Below are 25456 nucleotides of genomic sequence, written 5' to 3'. Positions count from 1 at the left end.
CTCAGAGCCTAAGCTAGCATTCTCGATGCACATCATCAAAGCAGCACAGGCCTCTGAAAACACATCAAGAGTGTATAGTGCAACTTCTAGTTACAGAAATCCTAAGAATACCTTCATTAATTATGCTCCTAAAACATTAAATTCTTCACAGTCACACCATCATATAACCACACCTGCAACATCCTGAAGAAATATTTTGAGTAGAAAAGTGAGGCCTAAACAGAACTGGGAAGGTAGCTAATAGTTGTCTTTCATTGTCAGGAACCCATCTGTTCAGAAAGTTCAAGTAAAAGCCCATCTAAACCCACATGCTGACACCGATGATCACAGGAAGAGACACACAAAAGGAAATGTTTTTGCTTAGTGTAGAATGAGTGGGAATGAGGCAATTAAAATAAACCCATATTGCAATCATCACCGCAGATTGATCCAGACAAGGCTCCCCAGTGGACCTACTGTCGTTAGGTGAGAGTGTGAGAAGTATCAGAACATTTGCTTCCTGTCAAAGCCCTCTCCCCATAAGCAGCCATCAGTCACAGATGGAGGAAGAGTCTTTACCATGAGTCAGAGGGACAGCACCTGCCTCCTGAGACCACGCAGAGGACAGATCCCGTCTGGGATGCCCAGAGGCCTAAGTGGGATCTAATCAAAAGGAAGGCCAAACTGAGTCTCCTCAGAACTGAAAAGTTATCAAAGACCAAAGTAACTGCCCAAGTCTAGGAGACAAATGAGAGCCCGAGCTCTGTCTCTAGGATGTGACTGAGTGGACGGATCAGCTGATAGAATACTACCTAGGTGCTGGCTTCCTCGTGTGCAGCATACTGGGGCTATGGAAGAGTTTGGTCCTGGAGTTTTTGTTTGCTGTTTGTTTTGGCTTTTTGAGACAGGGTCTCACTCACTATGTAACCTGGACTAGCCTGGGAACTCTAGTAGACCAGGCCAGCTTTGAACTCAAGAGATCCACCTGTGCTCTACCTCCCAAGCACTGGCATTAAAAGTGTGTAAACAACACTCAGTCCTTATTTTTGTTTTAAAGCAGAAATTCAAACAGAAATGTTCAGTTTAGACAGTGTGATGGTTTGTATATGCTTGGTCCATGGAGTGGCATTATTAGAAAGTGTGGCCCTATTGGAGTAGGTGTGTCACTGTGTATGTGAGCTTTAAGACCCTCTCTCATCCTAGCTGCCTGGAAGCCAGTATTCTGCTAGCAGCCTTCCTTGGGGCAAGATCCCATCCAGCTAAATTTAGGTTCAGGCATGGTAGTACAAACCTTCAACACCAGGAGGCAAAGACAAACAGATCTCTGAGTTCAAGAATAGACTGAACAGAGCAAGTTCTATATGAGAAAAAAAAACAAAAAAAAAAAAAACTTAAATCCAGGTTTGGTGGACTACAACTTTAATCCCAGTGTTTAGGAGACAGGCATGAAGATCTCCAAGTTCAAAGTCATGTACAAAGCAAGTTCCAGGACAGCCAAGCTTAGGTAGTAAAGGAGTTGGAAAACAGAAAGCTGGTGATAATGTAATAGAACAAGGGGGCCATGTTCCAACCCCTGCAAGCAGCAGAACTTGGCAGCTTTGGACACATGGCTCTGGCTTGAGAGTCCAGAATGGAAAGGAATACTGGGACAATTGAAGCTGGTTAGCTGCAGCTAAGAAATTAGTGGTGATTAAGAAGAGACCAGCACCAGTCAATGGCGGCTACACGCCTTTAATCCCAGCACTTGGGAAGCAGAGGCAGGTGGATTTCAGAATCGAGGCCAGCCTGGTCTACAGAGAGTTCCAGGACAGCCAGGACTACACAGAAAAACCCTGTCTCAAAAAAACAAAAACAAAAACAAAAAAACAAAACAAAAAAAACAAGAGAGAGAGAGAGAGAGCGAGCAAGCGAGCAGCATCTCTGTCTTCTGGGAAATCTTCTGGGAACTATTTCTGAGAGCTCAAAGAAGCTATGTTCGGGGCTGGAGAGATGGCTCAGAGGTTAAGAGCACTGACTGCTCTTCTGAAGGTCCTGAGTTCAATTCCCAGCAACCACATGGTGGCTCACAACCATCCATAATGAGATCTGACTCCCTCTTCTGGAGTGTCTGAAGACAACTACAGTGTACTTACATATATAATAAATTCTTAAAAAAAAAAGAAGCTATGTTCTAGAGATAGTCAAGGTTGTTTCTCATGGTACAGCTGTACTTGATAATGTGTAAGAGTCACCCAAGGGGTACTGGTTTTGAAGGCATGAAGGGGTCATGAAGAGCAGCTGAGGCTAGGTACTGTGAGAGGCCAGGGAAGGCCATGGTGAAGGTACAGCTTCAGTAGCAGTTAATGGCCCAGGACTAAAGGGGGTCATGCAAGGAGTTGAGGCTTGGAATCATGAAGAAAGCCTATGAGCGGCTATTGGTGAAGCCTAGCTGCAGCAGAAGACCCCAGCATATTGGAGGTCTCAGCACCATGGGATGATCACCAAGAACAGCAGCAGCAGTGGAGTGGATCAACCTGAGCTTAGAGTGCGACAGAGGGCAGTGCTGGAGAAGTGATGCTAGCCCTTTGGAGAAGGCACAGAAGATCATATGTGGATCCCAGACACTGAAACAAGATGTAACACTTAAGTTGCCTTGGAGACCCAAAGATTTTGGAGATGCCAGGGTTGTGGGCTATCTGCTGAAGAAAGCTGCTAACAGGGAGTGGAACCAGCCCAGGAGAAAGAAGTTTGTTGCAGTCAACAAAAGTAAAAAAGGAGTGGGAAATCTGAAGACCTCTTTGACATCAGCCTTGAAGATACAAAGTTTGAAGTTTGCCCAGCTGGTTTCCTGTCTTGCTTTAGGGATGACAGTTAAGTGATTGGACAAATCTCAGAAGAGACTTTGAACTTTGAACTTTTAACATTGTTGAGACTGCTATAGACTATGGAGACTTTTGAAGTTGGACTAAATGTATTTTGCATTGTGCTGTGTTTAGCTTTGGCCCTCTTAGACTCATGTGTTTGAACAAGCCTATGGGGGCCAGGGAGTGGAATGTGATGGTTTTTATATGCTCAGCCTAGGGAGTGGCACTATTAGAAGGTGTGGCCTTGTGAATTAGGTCTGTCACTAGGGTGTGGGCTATAAGACTCTCTCACCCTACCTGCCTGGAAGCCAGTATTCTGCTAGCAGCCTTCAGATGAAGATGGAGAACTCTCAGCTCTGCCTGCACCATGCCTGCCTGGATGCTGCCATGTTCCTGCCTTGATGATAATGGACTGAACATCTGAACCTGTAAGCCAGCCCCAGTTAAATATCCCTGTATGTGTTGCCTTGGTCATGGTGTCTGTTCACAGCAGAAAAACTCTAAGACTTTGTTTCACTGTCTACAGAACTCTCATTATTTCAAAGTATTCAAGCTGTTTAAAATAAAAGAACCAGGGCTGGAGAGATGGCTCAGTGGTTAAGAGCAGTAACTGTTCTTCCAGAGGACCTGAGTTCAATTCCCAGCAACCACATGGTGGCTCACAACCATCTGTAATGGGACCTGATGCCCTCTTCCAGTGTGTCTGAAGACTGCAACAGTGTATTCACATATATAAAATAAATAAATCTATAAAAAGAAATGAAAAAATAAAAGAACCAGACACTGTTTACTTTGTTCCTCCAAAAATAGCTAAACTCTACCACTTTACTGTTTTTGAACCAATGTCTCATATCCTTTTTTGAATCAGCTAAACTTAACCAAAATCCCTACTTTGAAAATCTATTAATGAGCTAAAACGGCCATCAGAAACACCTTTTGGCACTCTGATGAGCTAATCTGATTTGTTTGCCTTCCAAAATTAAACTGTTTTTAGATCATATAAATTTTAGTTCAGATCTTTTCTTATGCCATATGTAATAGATAGTATTATTAAACATTATCTGACATGATTAGGACCCTAGAAAATATAAAATACAAGCAAAGTTTAAAAGTAAAGGGGAGCCTTTAATCCCAGCACTCGGAAGGCAGAGGCAGGCGGATTTCTGAGTTCGAGGCCAGCCTGGTCTACAAAATGAGTTCCAGGACAGCCAGGGCTACACAGAGAAACCCTGTCTCGAAAAACCAAAAAAAAAAAAAAAAGTAAAGGGGAATGAGGACAAATGTATACCATGGTTTCCATCACAGCACAGTCAGAACACTGGCCAGAAGCAAGCAGGAGACACCCAGGCCTCTAAGAACAAGAGCCCTGTACCTAGCTCCTGGCTTCCTTTTCATTGCTCTTGGGGCATCACCAGAAATAGCTTTACTTCACACAGAGATGACTTAAACAGCTCACAGAGATAGGGGTGAAGCCCTGGGTTTGAGCCTTGACACCAAAGATGGAGAGGGCAGAAATAAACACAAATCCTCATACAGAAGAATACTTATGTCCACACAAGTTAGTCTTCATTGAAAAACACAACCTAGAACCTGTATGTACTGCAAATCAAATAAAATAACCACTTAAGTGTTGGTAGACTGGTGAAATACTGAAGGGGAGCCTAGTGTGTTCTGTACGGAGCAGCTTTCAGTATTGTCAGTGACTGAGATGTTGCTATACTATGGAGCTACATGCTAACAGACACTCTCTGACAAAAAGAAAAACAGTATTTTTATTTTGTACTCCTTAGCATTTTCAAGATCTCTTGCAGTAAACCAAAGAAGAGTTCAGAGCCATTCCTTGTAATTCATTTACAAAGCCTGCCTCAGGAATGCTGAATCCTGGAGAACACAGCAGATCACAGCTGAGGGATCCAAAAGGTCTCAAACATACCAGAACAACCGCCAAAGGTTAGGCCTTCAGGTGTACAAAGATCAGCTATGCTCTACCAGTACTGCTCATTAGCTCACACGTGAAATAGTTATTAACACCCTACACCGACCACAGCATACTGTCTGCTTTTTATAGCAACTGTATGAATTAATTTTTTTTTTTATGTTAAATATCCCAATACAAAACTCTGAAGCTGGAAATGCTCCAAATTTTCAGTTATATGTGGTGACATAACCCCCACAATCAAAATCAGGACAATAGAGCCCCTGCATAAAGTTCCAGTATGTCCACTTGTCTCAGATGTACCTGAGATATAAGTCAATTCCATATTTACAGGTGGGTCCCAGACTAAAAAACTAAGTATATGCAGATGTTTAAAATCCAAAACACTTTGATACTAAGCAGTGCAAATAAGGAACACTTGACCTATGCAGCTACCTCCATCCTTAGCTTACTTTACACAGCTGTCTCCATCCCTAGCTTACACTGCCTATCTCACAGCCACGTTGTCTCTACCAGGATTCTACCTTGCCAACAGAACCAGTTGTATTTCCTGCTTGAGATGTATTTGATAAACAAAATGAATCCTTAGTGCTCTTTGAAACCAGGCAGCGGGTCTACTAGAACAGCCTATAGCTACAATTCAGCAAAAAGAAATGGAAAACAAGTTTTGGGCAGCCTAAGTATGAACATGGGGGGGGGGGGGATCCAAATTCTGCAGAGGCTAGAAGCCAGGTTTAGGTATAAACATGTCACAGAGGCAAAGTTAGGAAAATACAATTGAAGAACATTGAACAGCTACACACTAACTCAACTTGCAGAAGGCCTTATGCTACTACATATACCATGAACTCAGGACACTGCCCGAAATGCTCAAGAGTTCTCAACTCTGTGAAGATTTAAAAAAAAAAAAAAAGAAAGAAAGAAAAAAAAATCTATAGACTTGTCCCTGACTTGTAACATAGATAGAGGAACCAAGTGAATGAAGAACTATTTGTTTGTCACAGCAATTTGGACAGAGATATCTATTCCAAAAGAGGCTACCATCATCTATCTTTCCAGCCCCAAGATTCCATTCTAGAACATTCCATACATGGAATGTAGATCTGTCTGCTACTGAAATATGACCAGTAAAAACCAAAGAGGGAGCCAGAATCTTGCTCACCACAGAAACATGCTAACATGAAGAGCATCCTAGTAGCAAGGTCCAAAATGCGCTGGGTACCTTCATCACCAGCTCTGAGGATGGTCCTCTTCATCTCTGCAATCAATTTTCCCAAGAAATATTTTGACAGGAAGAAGTAAATCCCAAATTCTATCCTGAATATAATCAACGGAAAGGAAAAGCTAATCCAAGGCTTACGCACTCTGAACACTGCGAGTGTGCTTTCTGTTACAGGCACTACCATGGTACCACGTAACAGCGACTCACGGTGGGCTAAACCTGCCAGTCAGTTCCTAGTGCATCTGTGTCAGAGGAAGAGGGGGGGAGCAGATGTCACAGATAATCAATAGTATGAAGAAAGATGCAGTCTGTAATTACTCAACACAGTCTTCTTGCTCTAGTTCTCCAATATATGCAAGGCCTCATGAACCATGTATTTAATATAGAGTTTTAGGTGTGTGGATGAACCACTGCAAACACAATCCATTCTAGGTCTGGGAAGTTGTTCTTTTCAGTTACAATTAGACTGCATTTAGAGAAGGCTTACAAAGTAGCCAGGAGTAGACTAACACTAACACTGTTACCTTTAAGGTTTTATAGTAAATGGCTCTGTTGATTTCCAGTGGAAATAAATTCTGTTCTTCTCCTGAGCAAGCCCAGTTCACATAGCGGAGCCAGTTGCCCTTCTCTGGATCAGTGGCATCAATGCACATCCACCCCAAATTTGGGTAGTACACCTAGATGGAGAAGAACAAGCTTGTATTAGGATAGGAATGCCTAAAAACAGTTTCATCTTCAACTTTCCAAACAGCTTTTCTCACTATATACAAGCACTCTAAAAAGCACTTCATAGAAGCAATATAGAAAAACACAAGCAGAAAACTGAAGCTGTAAAATCGTAGTCTTTCTTTAGGCTTGGTTTCCCATCCCACCTCCCGCCACCATATGAGGAACTGAAGGTCACATGCTTGATCTACAAATGTTCCCTGGGCATGAAAATAAGTAACAACTACATTCTCTCAAATGTGACTTAGCAACATGCTTTCTAAGATACTCTATTGGTCCAATCCAGGTCTGGACTGCTGAGGACACAGTTCAGTGGTCTCTTTCTGGCATGATTTACAGAGATGTCGGAAAATGGACACACGTGAACCAGCCATGTAGGTGAAAACTGCTTTGTAAACTTCACTGTCCCTTAACACCTACTCCATCCAGCATATGTGTTAGAACTAAGGTTCAGCAAACATCTTTGCAAAGTTCTAGGATGCAGATAAAAACAAAACAAAACAAAACAAAAAAAACAAAACCAGAAAAGCCAGGACACAGGAACATTCATGCTTGTTCAACTCTTCCTCTGAGATGCTGCCAACAAACTCATAGCTGGTCATGCCTTCATTTGAAAGAACATGAACTCTGCAAGTAGTCTGAAATTTATGACCTCTTTCTCACTGAACAGATGAGGCAGTAATTCTTCAAGCATAGCATAAATGTCCCACAACTTAGTTTTAATTCTATGAATAATGCAGTCATTTTAAAATAGTTCTAAAATAATCTAAATTCAAAATGCAGTACACATGCCCACTTGGCATGCAACCTCCACTGGTGTGCAGGTCTATGTTTCCTGCGACCTCCCCTGGTGTGCAGGTCTATGTTTCCTGCAACCTTCCCTGGTATGCAGGTCTATGTCTCCTGCGAAGATTTGCAAGAGGGTACTAAGGTCTGGGTGAGAACCAAAGAGCCATATATAGTCTAGCAGGTGCTATTGAGGAATAATGGACCTTCAGGATGTGGGCCTGGTAGAAGGAAGGCCCTTAGGCCATTGACACCTCAGAAGGAACTGTAGGACCCTACCTTTCCCTCTGCTACTGCTCCAGTCTGAGAGAGAGAACTTTGGCTCCTGCACGTGCTCCTGCCAGGAGACACCCCTGTTACCAGAGGCCCAGCCTGCAGGACTGCCCAATTGTGGATGGTTACTCATCAAACCGTGCGCCAAACAAAACAAACCTTTAAAATTTCAGATAACCCGTCTTTGGCATCCTGTCATAGTGATGACAATACACAAGGGTGTACATTACAAAATACTCTATGATCTTTGCTACAGGAAGATTACTGGTGGCAACCCAGAGGCTTAGTCTGGTTTGACTCCGGTATAGCAGCTTGAAGTCCCCAAGGAGCTACTAGGAATCCAAACTTATCATCTGGATGAGTCTCGTACTCCAGACCAACAACCTCCATGAGATAGAGCCAGGCTAGAAGCACATGTTGCTATGCCAAGATCAATGCTGCAAAACACACAGAAAAGGCCTAATGAAGAGACATTAAATGGATGAGTAAATAAACTCCCAAGGGGGAAAAATGCACCATACTAAGAATGCTAGCCTAAGTCAAAGTAGTTAAATTGTTTGAGAAATTATTTAATCGTCTCTACTTCAATACCCTCAACTATTATAAAACTCTTGAAACAGCAGATATTTGGCTCTGCTGTTACTATGACAATCATCCTACAGTTGAAGTACCAAGTTCTGCATACTGCTGTACCCCACTGGGTAAACCAGAACACCAGACACCTCCACATTCACTCCTCTGGCTTGTTCCCCACACTGCCAAGACACAGTAAACTTTCCATAGAATAATGTGAAAGTATTTGGGGGGGGGGGGGGAGAAGACAGGAAATATGGCCCAGGAGTTAAAAAGCTCTTCCAGAGGACCCAGGTTCAATTCCTAGCACCCACACAGCAGCTCACAAATGTCTGTAACTCCGGTTCCAGGAGATCTGACTCCCTCTCCTGGCCTCTGCAGGCACTGTACACACATGTTGCTCAGGCACACATGCAAGCAAAACGCTGACACTTATTAAAGGTACCGTTGGCCTTACTGACCATACAGAACGCTGCCACTGTTCAACTCCACAGAAAACAGACAAACGGATGTGGCTGTGTACCAATAAATAAACTTTCCTCATTAACTGAAATTTGAATTTCATGGTATCTTCATGTGCCACAGTGTTTAAAAATATAAAGATGCTCCTTAGTTTGGGAGCTTTAAAACACAGTGCGCAAGTTGGATCTAGAGACACTCTGTCTGACAGCTGGACATCAGCAGCAAGCATAATGAGCACCTCATGAAACCAGGCTCTGCAGAACCAACTGGCAGCTTCCAAATGACATCCAACTACAAGGACACAGCCAGCACTAGCTGTCGAGCTCACACACTAACATTTATTCACAATGCTAACTTATAAAAAACGGGGGTTTGCTCCTGAAAACAAAACAAAACAAAACAAAACAAAACAAAACCTGTATTAAGAACTTCTCACTATGCAGTGATCATTTCTGTATCAATTTCAATTGATAAGAGTTCTAGCTCTTCCCTCTGTCCTCTAGAATTTATTGCCAAGATGATCAAAATGTAATACAAGCAGTCAGTAACCATTCACATAAAAGAATAGATTTTTTAAAGGCTATTAAAAAGATAAGCAATATTAAGTTTCAAAGGCCTAGAAAAAATATGCTCTTGTTGGTCTTGTAAGTCTTTCTAAGTGCTTTTGGGCAAAACTGACAAAAAATGTACAGAAGTTTACATAACTTTTGATTTAACATTTACACTTCTAGGAATGTATCTTAAAGAAAATATCAGACAAGTCAGAATATTGCATGTATAGTGAGGTTATTCTTGGAAGAACTATACATACTCAGCAAAAGATTAAAGCCATTTAAATGTTCAACAGAAGGTAAATATGGATGGCAGACAGACAAACGAGTTATGAGCAGCCAAAAAACAAAAACAAAAAAAAACAAACAAACAAACAAACAAACAAAAAAGAAGGCAAACACAAAGCACCTGACACAGACAGACACGGCTCCTGGGACATGGGTAGGAAAAAGCATGTTCCACTCCTACAAGTGGTGTGGGAATGGGTACTAGTATTGAAGAGGCAAGACAGGAGCGGCACAAGGCAGAGAAAAGACAGAATCTACATGAGATTCTGACCAAGGCAATTCCTCACTAGCTTAGCAAACTCTTACTGTAGAGTTAGAAGAATGTTCATCAATGCTGGGTGCGAGGAGTTTAAGTGAACTTTACCTCTTGGTGAGCTTTTTATATACTCTCATACAGTTTATGGGAAGTACATAGTTTTCTAATTACATTGTAAGGGGGGGGTCTTCTTCCACCATGTGGGTGCAGCAATGGAATTTAGGTCATCAAGTTGGGTGGCAGGATCTTCACCTAGTGAGGCACCTTGCTAGCACTGTTTAAAATTTTAAGACTTATAACTGGACCAGGTACACACGTCATGAATCCCTGCACTGAAAAAGGGGTTGTGTACTGAATACTAGAGATATTGATGGATGAAAAACCTGTGAGTATTCAGGTCAACTGGGTAGAAATGGCTTCCAAATGTGTGTACTGTGTAGAGACACAGGGTGTAATGGGGCGTTGAGGTTGTAGCAGCTCTGGCTGCAGGTTATAAATGGCTATAGCTTTCCTCTCAGGCTCTGCCTTCATCTGTAATAGATTAAGAAGTGCTCATCAGATACATAGCGCTCTTTGTTCTTGGACCTCTCAGCCTTCATGATGAGCTTCTGTATGTTGCACAGGATCTGGTACCTTATCATAGCAGAACAAAACAAACTGAAACAGAAGTATCCAATCAATTTTTCTCTGAGCCTAACACTGTTCTAAAACAAAATCTAATTAGGAGCTTGAAGAGTGGTATGTGCCTATATTATCAGCACTCAGGAGGCTAAGGCAGGAGGAGTTTGAATTTGTGGCTAATTTACAACCAAGGCTCTGTTTCAAAGCAATAAAAGCAAAATAAAGCAATCTATCCTTAAAGGGTTATTAGAATAAATCTTGCTCAGAAAATTCTTTTTTAAAAAAATCTGTTTTTAGCAACCACATGAGCCCAAAACTTGAAAGGCTTTTTATCAGCTCCAGGCATACAGTAACCCGTGCTCAAAATTCTAGCACATGGGAGATAGAAGTAAAAGGATACCAGTTCAAAGTCAACCTAGGCTACAAAGCAAGACTCTGACTTTCAAAAGGAGGGGAGAACTTTGTATCGGGGATGGTTTCAAAATTCTGTTATTGCTCAACACACCAGGATGGTCAAAAAAAGTGTTACAGACAGTCCAGCATGTCAGGTCCCCACAGTCCTGCTGAAAGCAGATCAAAGCATGCTGTCCTCTCTCTAGAGCACCTCCTCCATGCACTCGCCCTGAGCATCCTTCATCTTCATCTGGATTAAGAGGAATGTGAATGCTTTCAGTGAAACCTTGGAGCCTGGCAAGATGGCTCAGCAGGTAAGAGCACTAATTGCTCTTCCAAAGGTCCCGAGTTCAAATCCCAGCAACCACATGGTGGCTCACAACCACCCATAATGAGATCTGACGCTCCCTTCTGGTGTGTCTGAAAACAGCAACAGTACTTATCTAAATAAGTAATAAACAGATTTTTGGGCCTGAGGGAGCGAGGCTGACTGGAGCAAGCAGAGGTCTGAAATTCAATTCCCACACGAAGGCTCACAACCATCTATACAGCTACAGTGTACTCATATACATAAAATAAATGAATAAAATCTTAAAAAAAAAAAAGGAAACCTTGGAGAACTTAAGGAGTCAGACAGTCAAGGGCTCAAGAAAGGCAACTGAACACCTTGTCTTAGGTGAGCACACAATGGTCTATGAGCTGGGACGTAAGATTCCATTGCTAATGTATTTTAAGCAGGTCTTAAGGGACTTTGATGGAAGGACAATCACCAAGATGCAGTTCTGATGATAAACTCTATGATATTAGGAAGAGAATTTCTGATACAAGTCTGGGGATAAGACCAATAAGTTAATTTTTCAATTTATTTATGACAAATATGCCCATTATTGTTATTATTCCTGATACTTTGCCATATGCATATATATACACCTATGCCACCTATATCCTATTTTAACACTTCTTAAAAATAAAAAGCCCTCTCAGATGTGACCTAAGTGAGCTTCTGACTTTCTTTCTTGTAAGGAAAGTCAGTCTTCACAAGAGCAAGATGTAAACTTGAACCTGACTACAAAGAAGTGATATTTTCACAAGGAATTCCAAACTGAAGCCTATATATGCAAAGAATCTTAACTAGGACGTTATGTGTAGAGGAAAATCAGTTCCTAGTAGTTCTCGGTTGCAAATCACAATTGTGAGCACACTGTACATGAATTTGAATGCAGATGATAATTGTTTTAAGACTTGAGTGATGGTTTACACAGCATGTCCAATATTACACTGCTACACTGGTTACAAGGTGCCACTGCATTCCCTTAGGCAATGGTGGCATCTGCTCTACTCGGCACTGTACTCATAGACTGTAAATAAACATGTAATTCCCCGACATTCCTCACTTAGATTACTAACCAAGTCAAGCTTACCTTTTAGCTTCTTCTGCGAAACTTTTTAAGTTAATAAGGTGCTTTATTTGAGAGCAATATTGTACAAGCAATACATTTTTAATAATACTAAAATAAAGGTATTATCTTTAGTAATGAAGACTTTTTGTGACCAAGCCATTTTTTTACAATTACAAAGCTCTTTCACTTCCAAACAGTCCTGATCCTTGAGGTAAATTCTTGTTTCCCAAAGCTCCCAGGGTTTGCAGTCAGATACTATCGCAAACAACTAACTCATAAGAAAGAAATACAAATGATGAAACTGTCAGACCAAGCTATAACCTTTATAGCCTTAAGAATTGCCCCTCCCAATGCCCTGAGACTCTTGGGAGGTATCTGCCTACACATTTCACTGTCAGGCTTCTCTATGTCAATAAGTGTGAAACAGATGTGATTACTTCTCATTCAAACGGAACTTGTAAAGGAGCCATCCCCTGAGGTGCTTCCCACTCTTTAATGGAAGGCTTAACGGCACAAGTTAAGTCAGAGAACTGGTGTAGAAGCAGAATCCGGCCCCGGCAATCTGGGAGAATATGTGTAACTGTCCCACTGTTTCCAGGAGATGTGTGTGGCTCTGACTACATCTGCCCTCCTCAGGCCTGGATGTAGAGCAAAGATTGCCCCTGCATCACTGAAAGCTTCTATAAAAGGCTGCCTGCCACTGCCCTGCTTTGTCCTCCAGGATTGTTGAAGATATATGAAGTAGAAGAAAATCCTTCGTAAAATAAAAAGTTCTATGTAAATGTGCCATGTGCTATATATGTCTACCTCTGAATATTCCAGGGACATAGAAACTGCTTTCTGACATGCAGAGACGAATCTAAGACTATTCTTTGCAGCCTTTGGAGTATGTTTTATGGTGTATCTGTGTCATTTATAAATGACAGAGGAAGTCAAGGTCTCAGGTACAAGGCAAAATGCCCTGAACAAAAAATACAAAACACAGATGTGCCATTTACCATCAAAGACAATGGGGCAGCTTCACACTACACACACATGCAAACAACAGTCTACCCAGAAAAGTCATTTTCTCTTTAACGAACAACCTTTAAAGAACACATTGAAATTACTGTTTTAACTTTAACCCGTCAGATCCTGTGAAAACAGGGAGTGGGCTCTTGAAACTCTCTTTCTTACCTCCCACATGTACACATTATTCCTAACCTGGGATCTCTTCTTCTTATCACCAACAAATGGCCCAAACTTTTTCCCTTTTAAAATTGGTTTAGTGGCCCAGACACCTAGAAAATAAAAACAGTATTTTTATAATGTAACGTGGTTATTTTAAATATCGAGAGCATTAATGTCATTCAGTTTTACAAAACAATTAAAAAGCTAGGTTGCTTAACAGCAAAGTAACTGAATTAAGTTCAATCAAATCAACTAAAGTCCTCCGGAGATTCGGAGTTTCCTTCTGTATGCCCTTGATATCTTCTCAATATCTGTAAAGAATCTGCACTGATTACAACTTTTTAAAAGCTTATATTAACTTTCATATGTAAAATAGACCATATGTAGTACAATCATAAACACTTGAAAGTTAACATAAGAGAAAATATGAATGGAATAAAGCTATAAATCATTCAAACTCTTCATTCTATCTCTGTACAAACCTCAAGCTGCCCTTACTAAACAAAGCCACTCTTACAGTTCTCTTATAATCAGGGTTAGACTTGGGTCTTATAAATAAATACTTCTGAAGTTGATTTGCCTAATTACAGTGGAAACATCGTTTCCACTCATTAGCTCTGTAAAACATCGTTCATGAGACATCTTGTCTTGCAGAGTTTCAGAGTCAGCATACATGCTAACCTATGGCATCTCCTATTTACCTGTCATAAAACCTACCAGAAAGGACAGCAAACCAATGAAGATGCAGTCAGTAGAACCTCAGGATCCCTGCAGTCAAGAACAACACATTCTGTACAGAACAGGAGGCAGAGGCTAGTCCTGCTGCGTGTGGCTGGGACATACACACTCCACTCCCACCAAAAGTCAGCTAGGAATTGCATCTATAAACACTAACAACCAGTTAAACTGTGAGACAGCCGTTTCTGTTCAGACAAAACAATGTAATATCCCCAGTGCTCAGTAAGCAAAGTTCCAATGAGAATGAGAAGACATGCAAGTCAGATTTACACTAACACTCACCAGAAGAAAATCTAAATGACAAAAGGATAGAAGCATGATCTATTCAGGAGTGTGTTCTTACAAGAGCTTTACAACTTACTCTTAGTGTTGCATCTAAAACTTACATCACAGACACAAAAATCAAACACAAACAAGCTTTTATACTCAACAAGAAAGTCTAGCCAGCTTATATCGTTCCGTTCATTCAAATACCCACAAAAGGTCCTTAAGTGGAAATGGTAGGGCAATGGGTAAAGGCAGACTGTCAGTAACAGGAACAGATGTAAAGTCAACTGAAAAGTAAGGAGATAAATGTGTCTCAAGGCTCAGTGAAATCAGAGGAAACCACCCACTGTGTAGGATGAGGCCCGTGGAGATGCAGAGGAAGGCACACTGGAACACAAAACCTAGGATCGAATATGCAAGAGGAAGCTGGTTTGCTTTCTATAACCCATGTCTACCCTGGATTCTTATGTAGAAAGTGCACACACACCACTTAATCTTTTAAGTGAGGGTCAAGCTTTCCCTTTTTTGGCATAATGCCTACCTAGCATGATCCTTGCTCCCCCAGAAAGCAGCCTACTCTTTGCTGCCCAACTCCTACAACAAGAGTACTCACCAATCCGAGTCTTGTCGACCGCAGATGGTAAAAGTCTTACTTCCTCTGGAAGTCCTCGAAGCACGTGTTCAGGTACCTCAGCCAGAGTCTCAGTGGCTGCCACAGACTCAGTGTTCTGCAAGGCAAACAGCAGAAGGGTCATAGCAAAAGGAAGAAAACCAGCAGTGTTTTTTGTTTTGCTTTGCATTGCTCTACTGAACCTGAAGTGCACAAAGCAGAAGGGGACAGGTCTGGAGCTGCTGTATCACTGGCTGAGCCTAGTAATGAAACACTAGCATCCTGCCAACCAGGGTCTGGTCTGCTCCAGCCACCTGTATCCACTTTCAAAATATGTAAGTCCCCAGCACTGCACTGCTCTCTAACAGTGCTCCCACAGAACTGGCAGCAGAACACAGCTGTTACTAAATCAAAGGCTACCAGCAATACACTACAACCCTAAAAGGATAATTTTGCCACACTCCATGAAGGCCATTTGACCCATCAGATGCTGCCTCCCTCCTGTATCCCTCCAGCAACCTGAGCAGGTTGGACATTCTATAGAGAGTGCCAGCTCACTGTTAGCCCTCACTTCAAGTGGGACTTTCCAAGGAGCAATAGCTGACCACTATGTATCAGGCCACTGAACAGCAAAGATCACAATATCTCAGAGTTGACAGAAATAGAGACTTATGTCTCAAAACTGAGCTGGAATTCATCAGAGTCTTAAATAAGATTAGTATTAAATGTTTGTGTAAGGAATAAGGATACTGGTATCAACAAGGAAAACCAGGATGTAGCTTTTAGAATCATTTCCAAATCAAACTGAAAACTAAAGACTAATTTTCTTACAGCAATGAAGCATTTTTAATTTTTGTTTGTTTTTCAAGACAAGGGTTTCTTTGTATAGCCCAGAATTCACCATGTATACCAAATTGGCCCCAAACTCAGAGATCCACCTGTCTCTTCAAGTGCTGGGATTAAAGGCATGTGTCACCACTGCCGGGCCTGAAGCACCTGTAACTCTCATTACATGTGTGCCAGGCTTGGTGGAGCATGCCTTTAATCCCAGCACTGGGTGACAAGAGGCAGGAGTATCACTGTGAGTTCAAGACCAGACTGTTCTACATATCAAGTTCCAGACAAACAGAAACATAGAACAGAAATACCTTGTCTCAAAAACAGAAACAAAATGTTAGGCGCCAAAACAAAGCAAAAAAAAAAAACAAAGAAAAACAAGCCACCCAAACTCAAAACCGCCTCAGTTTCAATATTTAAATATATATATTTCAGTTCCAACAACTCCAATCATCATTGGCTGTCCCCTGGCTGGCTTGGAGTCAGAGAGCCCAAGAGAGCATCTATAGCTGTATCACCTCTGGGGAAGGCCGAGCTACCAGTGCGCTTGCTTCAGAAGCGCAGATACTTTCTTTGCTATGACTTATATCCTTTTCCCAACAAATCCTCCAACATACTTTCTAAAAATATAAGTTTCAAATTGCCCCCAGAAAATAGCCTCCTGTACTTCTAATTAGCTAAAAATATCAATAAACTTAACAGACATTTCTCACTTCTATATATGCGATTCCCATTTTAAAATGTTTTAATACAGAAGCTAGATATTTAGAAAAATGAATAAGTTTTTTCTGCCAAAAGGGGAAAAGTACTGACCTGATAATATCCTATGGCACCAATAAACAGAATAACACCAATAAATATTAGCCAGAATTATGAGTGTGTGTGTACGGCTAGCCACTTAGAATAATCAATGAGAACCTTCTTCCCTTTCCTCAGCTGTAGCCTACCTATCCTCCCTGAGAGGTAGCCCCTACAGACTGACAGACAGACAGACACACACACACACACACACACACACACTTCTAGAAAACTGAGGCTTAGAAAAGTGGCGTATCTGACTTTGAACACTAGTTTAACTTTAAAGCCCAAATCCATAGTCACTGTGGGTTTCCATTAAGACTCGCTGGAGAGCCGGGCAATCCCAGCACTCGGGAGGCAGAGGCAGGCGGATTTCTGAGTTCAAGGCCAGCCTGGTCTACAAAGTGAGTTCCAGGACAGCCAGGGCTATACAGAGAAACTCTGTTTCAAAAAAAAAAAAGACTCGCTGGAATCATCAGAGAGCCTGTGCCCTCAATTCCCAGACTCATGGGAAAGCAGCAGGAGGTACCCAAGGCAAGGATGGTCTTCCATAGGAAATGTGTGGCTTCACTGAAGACTTATTAAACTCCTGAAACACCTGTAAATACAGAAGACCTCAGCAGAGCTGCTGGGGGGCGGGAGGGGGGGTAGGGAGGAGCTGTTTGTGGGTCAACCACTCATCTAGGGTGTGTCTTATGTTTTGCTTTGCTTATGGTCTTGCAAATAGCCTTGACTCAAGATTTTCCCACCTCAGCCGCTGATGTACTGGGACGAGGAAGATGAGACGCCATAACTAGACTCAACCACGATTTTAATGTGGGCTCGTCTTTCTAGTAGAAGCTCTTTTTTCTGTTCACTGTATTTGTCTTCAGTGAAAATAAGATGCAACTAAACTCACAACAGAACACTCTAGAAACTGTCAGCCATGGCTTCCCCCTCCCATCTGGGTAATTGCTGGAACATCTCCATGGCTGCAAACTGCTCAACACATCCTTAGAAAAGCAAAGGCAGGCTCAATTCAACCACCCCCTCTCTCCCTATTTTTCTTTTAAAGTTCTTAGGCAATTTTTCATAATGATGTGTATAGCTATGTGTTGAATTGTACATCCCTGTGAGACTGTAGCAGACACACTCTGTGTCTCTCATTCCCACTGTTGGAGAGTCAAAATAGTTGTTGCATTTACATAGTCGAATAAGTATATGATTCTCTATAAAATGATTAATGTAACATCTTTCTTCTTCTTTTCTTCTTCTTTCTTCTTCCTCCTCCTCTTCTTCCTCCTCCTCCTCCTTCTTCTTCTGTGTGCGTGCTATGAACCAAACTCTTATACTTTTGGTTTTGTTTTGTTTTTAAAGATTTATTTACAAATATATATATATATATATATATATATATATATATATATATATAAAACACTGCACCAAAAAAAAAAAAAAAACCAGCCGGGCGTGGTGGCGCACGCCTTTAATCCCAGCACTTGGGAGGCAGAGGCAGGCGGATTTCTGAGTTCAAGGCCAGCCTGGTCTACAAAGTGAGTTCCAGGACAGCCAGGGTTATACAGAGAAACCCTGTCTCGAAAAACCAAAAAAAAAAACAAAAACAAAAACAAAAACAAAAACACTGCACCTACCTTCAGACACACCAGAAGAGGGCATCAAATCTCATTACAGATGGTTGTGAGCCACCATGTGGTTGCTGGGAATTGAACTCAGGACCTCTGGAAGAGCAGTCAGTGCTCTTAACCACTGAGTCATCTCTCCAGCCTCCAAATGTAACATTTTTAAAAAAATATTTGTGCTGGGCAGGGTGGTACACACCTTTAATCCCAGCACTCAGGAGACAAAGGTAGGCAGATCTCTATGAGCTGGCCTACAGACAGAGCTCCAAAACAACTAGGGCTAAAGGAAGAAACTGTCTCCAAACACCAAAACCAAACCAAACCAAACTCTGTGTGTGTGTGTGTGTGTGTGTGTGTGTGTGTGTTTGTCTACACATATACAAATGCACCTCATGTGTGTTTTGTGAACAGAGGCCAAAAGAAGATGCCAGATGCCTTGGAACCAGAGTTACAGACAGTTGTGAGCTGCCATGTGTGTGCTGGGAATCAAACGCAGATCATCCCCAAAAGCAGCTCTTAACTGCTCAGCCACCTCCATCACCATCGCCATCACCCGACCTCTCTTAAGACAGACAGACTTGAACGAGCAGGGTCATCTCTCAGAATACAGTTTTCAATGTATGCCAGAATGTCTTGGATTTGTAATAGATAATCCATAGGGCTGATACAGTTGTCTCCCAACTGATCCAGGATCAGGACTTATCCTACTCTCAAAGTCCAAAAGTGCTCAAAGTTCCTTATATGAATAGCACAAAATGTGCATATGATCTGCACACATCTTCTTATATACTTTAACCTACTCAGTGCAGGTTAAACACTATGTCAGTGCATGGTATATCTTATTATTTAGGGAGCATAGAGACTTACTACACAAAAATCCTTTTTATTAGAAAATGCAATTTTAGCCAGGCAGTGGTGCCTTTAATCCCAGCACTCAGGAGACAGAGGCAGGTGGATTTCTGAGTTCAAGGCCAGCCTGGTCTACAGAGTGAGTTCCAGGTGTCTCGAAAAACCAAAAAAAAAAAAGAAAAGAAAAGAAAGAAAGAAAGAAAGAAAGAAAGAAAGAAAGAAAGAAAGAAAGAAGAAGAAAGAAGAAAAAGAAGGAAGAAAGGAAAGGAAAGGAAAGGAAAGGAAAGGAAAGGAAAGGAAAGGAAAGGAAAGGAAAGGAAAGGAAAGGAAAGGAAAGGAAAGGAAATTTTAGAAACAAGCAATTTAGAAATAAACCTTTGGAGCAAAAGAATGTTTTTTAAAAAGTTGTCTCCCCCCTTTTCCCTTTCTGCCACCGCCATGCCATCCAGACTGAGGAAGACCCGGAAACTCCGGGGCCACGTGAGCCACAGCCACGGCCGCATCGTAAGCACCGCAAGCACCCAGGCGGCCGCGGGAATGCTGGAGGCGTGCATCACCACAGGATCAACTTTGACAAATATCACCCAGGTTACTTTGGGAAAGTTGGTATGCGGCATTACCACTTGAAGAGGAACCAGAGCTTCTGCCCAACAGGCAACTTGGATAAACTGTGGACATTGGTCAGCGAGCAGACGCGGGTCAATGCAGCAAAAAAACAAGACTGGAGCTGCTCCCATCATTGATGTTGTTCGATCAGGCTACTACAAAGTTCTGGGCAAGGGAAAGCTCCCTAAGCAACCTGTCATCGTGAAGGCCAAATTCTTCAGCAGAAGAGCTGAAGAGAAAATTAAGAGGCAGAGGCAGGCGGATTTCTGAGTTCGAGGCCAGCCTGGTCTACAGAGTAAGTTCCAGGACAGCCAGGGAGATACAGAGAAACCCTGTCTCAATAAATAAATAAATAAATAAATAAATAAATAGTGAAAATTAAGGGTGTTGGAGGTGCCTGGGAGATATAAAGAAACCCTGTCTCAATAAATAAATAAATAAATAAATAAATAAAGAGTGAAAATTAAGGGTGTTGGAGGTGCCTGTGTTCTGGTGGCTTAAAAGCCACACCGGAGGTTAATTAAATGCTAACATTTTCCATGGAAAAAAAAAAAAAGTTGTCTCCCGAAGCACTTATAAGCTAGACACTTTTGTACATTTACTTAAGACAATATTAGATGTATTTTCATACTTTGAACTGACCTGCCTTGGTTCTTACATGAAACAATCACAACTGTTTCTCTTTCCAGTCTTAATCTAAAAGAAACTATAATATCTATCTACTCAATATTAATGCACCACTATATTTCTGAGTCCCTTCTGGGAGTCCCATTTGCCCCAACAATGCCTCTATGTAGTAAGAACAGTCAAAAATGCAAAATCCAAACAGTGCCCAATGCTCAGAGTCCAGATCAAGTGTAGAAGATGAGCGGGGAGGGGACTGCAGTCCAGGGGCCACGTCAGAGAAAATGCTTCAAGTGTGACAAATGCAGACAGCAACAGTAGAAACCAAATCATGACTAGGAAGAAGCCTGGTGAACTCAGAGAGCAGATAGGCAAAAAAGGTCAATGTGTTCAGAACAGAGGACATGAGAGAGACAGCCAGAGCTAAGGCAGGAACCGCCAGAGGTGAGCCTGGAGAGCAGCATCCACCAGCATGGAGCGAAAGGCAAAGGAGGCAAACACAGAATGGATGTGCTCAGCAAGCCACCCACAGCTTCCTTAGACTCGCAGGCCTAAAATGTCTGTCTGTCCTTGCTGCTGCTGAAGATAGGCATGTCACTGCTTTGGGGTTAATGAGACCTCTGTGTTCTAGATGGAAGATGTTACCAGATTTTTCTTTCTGCTTTCCTATAATGAGGACTCACTCCAAACATGCCAATTGGATCAGCAAGCCTGAAGTTTAATGTGGTAAGTTAGTGATTTACTGAGTCTTAACTAATTCACTAATATTTGTCAATCTGATGCCCTCAACTTTCTACTCCCTCAAACCAAAGAGAGCCAGTTGTCCCCAACTGATGGTCACAGGTCTCCCTTCTTCATTCAATCATTAACAAATCTTTCCATGCTGGCATTGTACTGAGTAGGAAGGAAACAATGGTGAGTTAACACCTGCCAACCTCCTGCTCATGAAGCCATCTATGGGGAAACTCTGTCCCCACTGCCTAACACACAAAAAAACCCCAAAACCTTAAAAATGTGATGTTCCAGGTCTGACCTTACTGGAAACTGTGAAGAACCATATGCTTTTCCCTGCCATCTATCCCTTGGCCCAGGTGACTTACTCATGTTACATCATGGATTCCATGGTGGCGTAGCTAATTTGAGAGAACAAACTAGAACATTCTAGGATGTACTGCTATGTTTCAGAGTCCTAAGCATAGTGATCTTTGATCAGGGCTGCAGTCTGGCAGGCCCAGGAAGGAAGCCATACCTCACACCAGAACCAGCACCTAAAGGTGCCAATTTGTATTTGTACTGCAGCCTCTACACTTCACCAGGATCAGCCAGGCCTCAAGTCTGCCTCCACTTTCCTCCCTACAAGACTCCTGGGGCTGAAATTTAGTGAGCCCTTACTGGCCGGTGTGTCAATCAAGAGCAGGTTTAAGGCATGTACTCCTCCGTCTGGTGTTTTGCCCAGGCTAGGAGACACAGAAAAGGGAGGGCTATGAACAAATGAGCAAAGGTCCAGCTTCAACTGCTAAGAGGTCTGAGACACAAAGGGATAGATGAAGAGTACATGGATTCCTGGAAGTGCAGAAAGAGTTCATGGGAAGTAGAGAACTCAAGATGCCATTATCCCAGAGTGAAGCAAGACAAAGGGAGAAATAGGTCCTTGTATTAGGAGCCATGGCAGAGACAGAGGAATTCATGAAATAATATCATCAAAGCAGGGGGCTGGTGAGATGGCTTAGCAGTTAAGAGCGCCGACTGCTCTTCCAAAGGTCCTGAGTTCAAATCCCAGCAACGACATGGTGGCTCACAACCATTTATAACAAAATCTGATGCCCTCTTCTGGAGTGTCTGAAGACAGCTACAGTGTACTTACATATAATAAATAAATAAATATTTTAAAAAATATATCATCAAAGCAGAAAGGAATTCCAGAAGTAATGTGTCCACAAACCAAGATGACTGAACTTTTTAAGTCTATGGTACCTGATGCTCTTACCTACTCCACTGCCCTAACGCCTGAAATAGCAAGGCAATCTCTATTACACCCACACATGCACAGTGAGTGTCTCATGAGCCAATGAAGTAGGGCAGGTCTGACCAGTCTACAGCACCCAGGCTGATGGAGGACAAGCAAACATCCTCATCAATACCAGCAGCAACAGCAAATCATAACTGACCTGCAGATGTGGTTCACTGGAGAGCTCATGTCTACATGGACAAGGCCCTAGGCTTGATCACTAATCACACACCCATTCTCCCCACCCCTTACACGCACACACCACACACACACACCACACACACACACACACACACACGCACACACCACACACACACACACACACACACACACACTCACCCCTCACACGCACACACCACACACACACGCACACACCACACACACACACATACCACACACACACACACACACACACACACACCCCTTACACGCATACACCACACACACACCTTACACGCCTACACCACACACACACACACACACACACACACCACACACACACACACACACATTTAAGATCCTGCCCCACGGAAGACAAAGTCTAAATTGATACTTTAATTTTAAACTATTTTTATCAAGGGCAGCAAACAAAGTCTACAGACACATTGTCAGATGGAGTTTGCTTGGTCTACTGTGTGCTTTAAAGAGAAAAAGAGAAACAAACAAAAATCCCACAATTCTGTGGGGAGATAAAAAGGTTGCCATCTTGCTCTGGCCCGTGACAAACAGCAGGCATAGCTTCTGTGTTCTTCCTCCTCTGGATCAAGGAGTCTATCACAAGGCAGGTTTTCATGCTGCTGCTTCTCCTAAGCCATCCTTCCAGCCAGTCAGTGTCTTCTTCATCTTTCCAAGTTCAGTTTGAATCCCAGCTTATTCATAAAGAGAAACAACTCACTGTGACTACTCCTTTTGAGTTTCCATCACTTTTCTATCATAGACACACAGGACACAAAGGCCATGGAGAAGCTGTCAGCAGCACAAGCCATAAGGTTACTGTACCAGAACAAGCAAAGGTCTGAGTTCACATCCACCATGAGATGTAATAGAAGGTAGAGGGTAGCAAGACAGCTCAGCAGGGAAAGCTCTTGTCATGCAAACATGTCCTGAGTTCAAACCCCAGCCTCTACAGTGGAAAGAAATCAGACTCCGCAGAGTTATCCTGCAACTACCTGTTGCACGCATCCCTCCCCAGCACACAGTACACATCTACACATAATAACAATAAAGATTGTTTTTGTCAACAACAAGGTACTAGAAAGCAGAACCACAATGTAGCTGCTGCTGGCTGAAGTAGCAGCAGTAATTTACAGTGTTCCCACTTCCCAGGCAGCAGCCCAGAGGCTTTGTTTACCAACCCATTTACCATGACTGTAACCACCGGCCTATCCTTTGCCCATCAGGATGCAAGCCTGTCAGTCACAGACGGAGTGATGCTCAGAGGAATCAAGGACCATAAGGCTAAGGCAAAGTCAAACAGCCCTAAGTCTGGTCTACCATAATCCATGCCCAAACAACACAAAAAAGCAAAGCCTTCCAATTATTTAAAGAAATACAATCCATGTGGTTTTTTTTTTCAATTTTCAGATAATCTAATCGTTTCATTAAAAAAAATCACACCCATGTTTATAAAAATTATTATATATCTAGCAGAATACTGGATTTAAAAGATTTAGGTGCCATTATTAGAATACAAATTTCTTAAGATAATATTTATTGAGATCTAAATCATAACAACTAGGAGTACCTTATGGAAGTCTTTTTAAATCTGAAATTTATATTTGTATCTATAATTATAAACACTTCTTTGCTACATAATTAGCATATGCTGAAACAGTCTATTTTTAGGGTCAGAAAAAAAGGAAGAAGATAATGAAAATGAAATCGAGCAGTCACCACAGTGTTAACCATCTGGTAGAATCATACCTTTGAACGGAGTTGGCCAAACTCAGACAGTCTTTAAAACATAAAATAAAATAAAATAAACCTCTGCAAAGAAAATGCAGCCACTACGCAGCAACAACCCGGATGGATGACCAAGTCATGGGAAGATAAACACAGGATGCACTCCGTAGGACTGCATAGCTATGACACTAGAGAACAGGACAGTAGAGACACCAAGTTCGTCAGCAGCTGCCTCTTGTGAAGGACTAATCAGCAAGGGAAGCCTGGGACAGGGCAATGTCCCACAGCCAGCAAATGGCCATATCTCCTTGAGTGCAGATGTGTGTCAAATGGGTACACCATGAGGCACACAAATCACACCTCAGGGGTGAAAATCTAGGGAAAAACTGGCCTAGGAGTCTCATTTTATATCAAACAACTTAAAATTTAAGCTCAGAGATAAACAGCTGAGGTAAAACGTTAACAAGATACTCAGAAAAGAGAAAACCAGAAACGACATACAACTACAATGGTAAGCTAAGGCAAACAACAAGAAAGAGTTTAACTAACAGCAGAAAAACAGTAACACAGAGGGCAGAGTTCAGCAGCTCTACATCTTAACAAGAACTAAAATGATGGGAAAATCCTTAAAACATGAAGAGGTAAAAGAAACCATGAACCAGTGTCAAACTGTAAAAATACCACGACTGGAATAAACACAGCGTCTATAGTATTAAAAAAGAAAGGAAAAGAAAACCCAAGTATGTTCATGTAACACCTCTTTGCAGAAAACACTAAACCGGGCTGGAGCTGGCTCTGGATGCCAGCGTCCCCAGCAGGAGGCTCAGAAGCATCTGTAGCTCCAGCTGCAAGGCCTCCAGGGGCATCTACATACAGACACATGTACACACATACAAACAGAATAAATATTTTTAAATGTATGAAACTAAGATAGAGTTTTAAATACTTTCTATTTACAGATAGAAAGGCCAACTTACAAACACATGAAAATCTAGCTGACCTCATAATTAATAATCCAAAATATTTATTAATCATTAAAGCAAAATGAACCTTTAAGTCATCAGACTTAAAGAACAGGAATATCAGTATAACAGAACAGAAAATATATCATTTTAATTA

At 41.9% G+C, this 25456-nt stretch overlaps 1 protein-coding gene and 1 pseudogene across 7 annotated transcripts in view; one reads left to right on the top strand and one right to left on the bottom strand.

Annotated features, from left to right (window-relative positions):
- Positions 1 to 25456, bottom strand: part of Prdm2 (PR/SET domain 2) — a 101360-nt gene that overhangs the window by 55064 nt on the left and 20840 nt on the right. For 5 of the 7 annotated variants that reach the window (XM_021161466.2, XM_085838710.1, XM_021161468.3 and 2 more), the window contains 3 exons: positions 15098 to 15212; positions 13486 to 13589; positions 6505 to 6657 (listed from right to left, as the gene is read on the bottom strand). In XM_021161466.2, the coding sequence (XP_021017125.1) occupies positions 6505 to 6657; positions 13486 to 13589; positions 15098 to 15212 (372 nt within the window). Of the gene's footprint in view, positions 1 to 6504; positions 6658 to 13485; positions 13590 to 15097; positions 15213 to 24358; positions 24662 to 25456 lie in introns of those variants that run through there. The other 2 variants (XM_085838707.1, XM_085838706.1) reach the window with 2 other exon arrangements.
- Positions 19631 to 20088, top strand: LOC110292356 (large ribosomal subunit protein uL15 pseudogene; annotated as a pseudogene).

This window comes from Mus caroli, unplaced genomic scaffold (assembly GCF_978045245.1).
Source record: "Mus caroli unplaced genomic scaffold, Mus_caroli_1 scaffold_6, whole genome shotgun sequence".
NCBI classification, from domain to species: Eukaryota; Metazoa; Chordata; class Mammalia; order Rodentia; family Muridae; genus Mus; species Mus caroli.
Note: the sequence above shows the minus strand (reverse complement) of the source record. Positions and strands in the feature narration are given on the sequence as shown.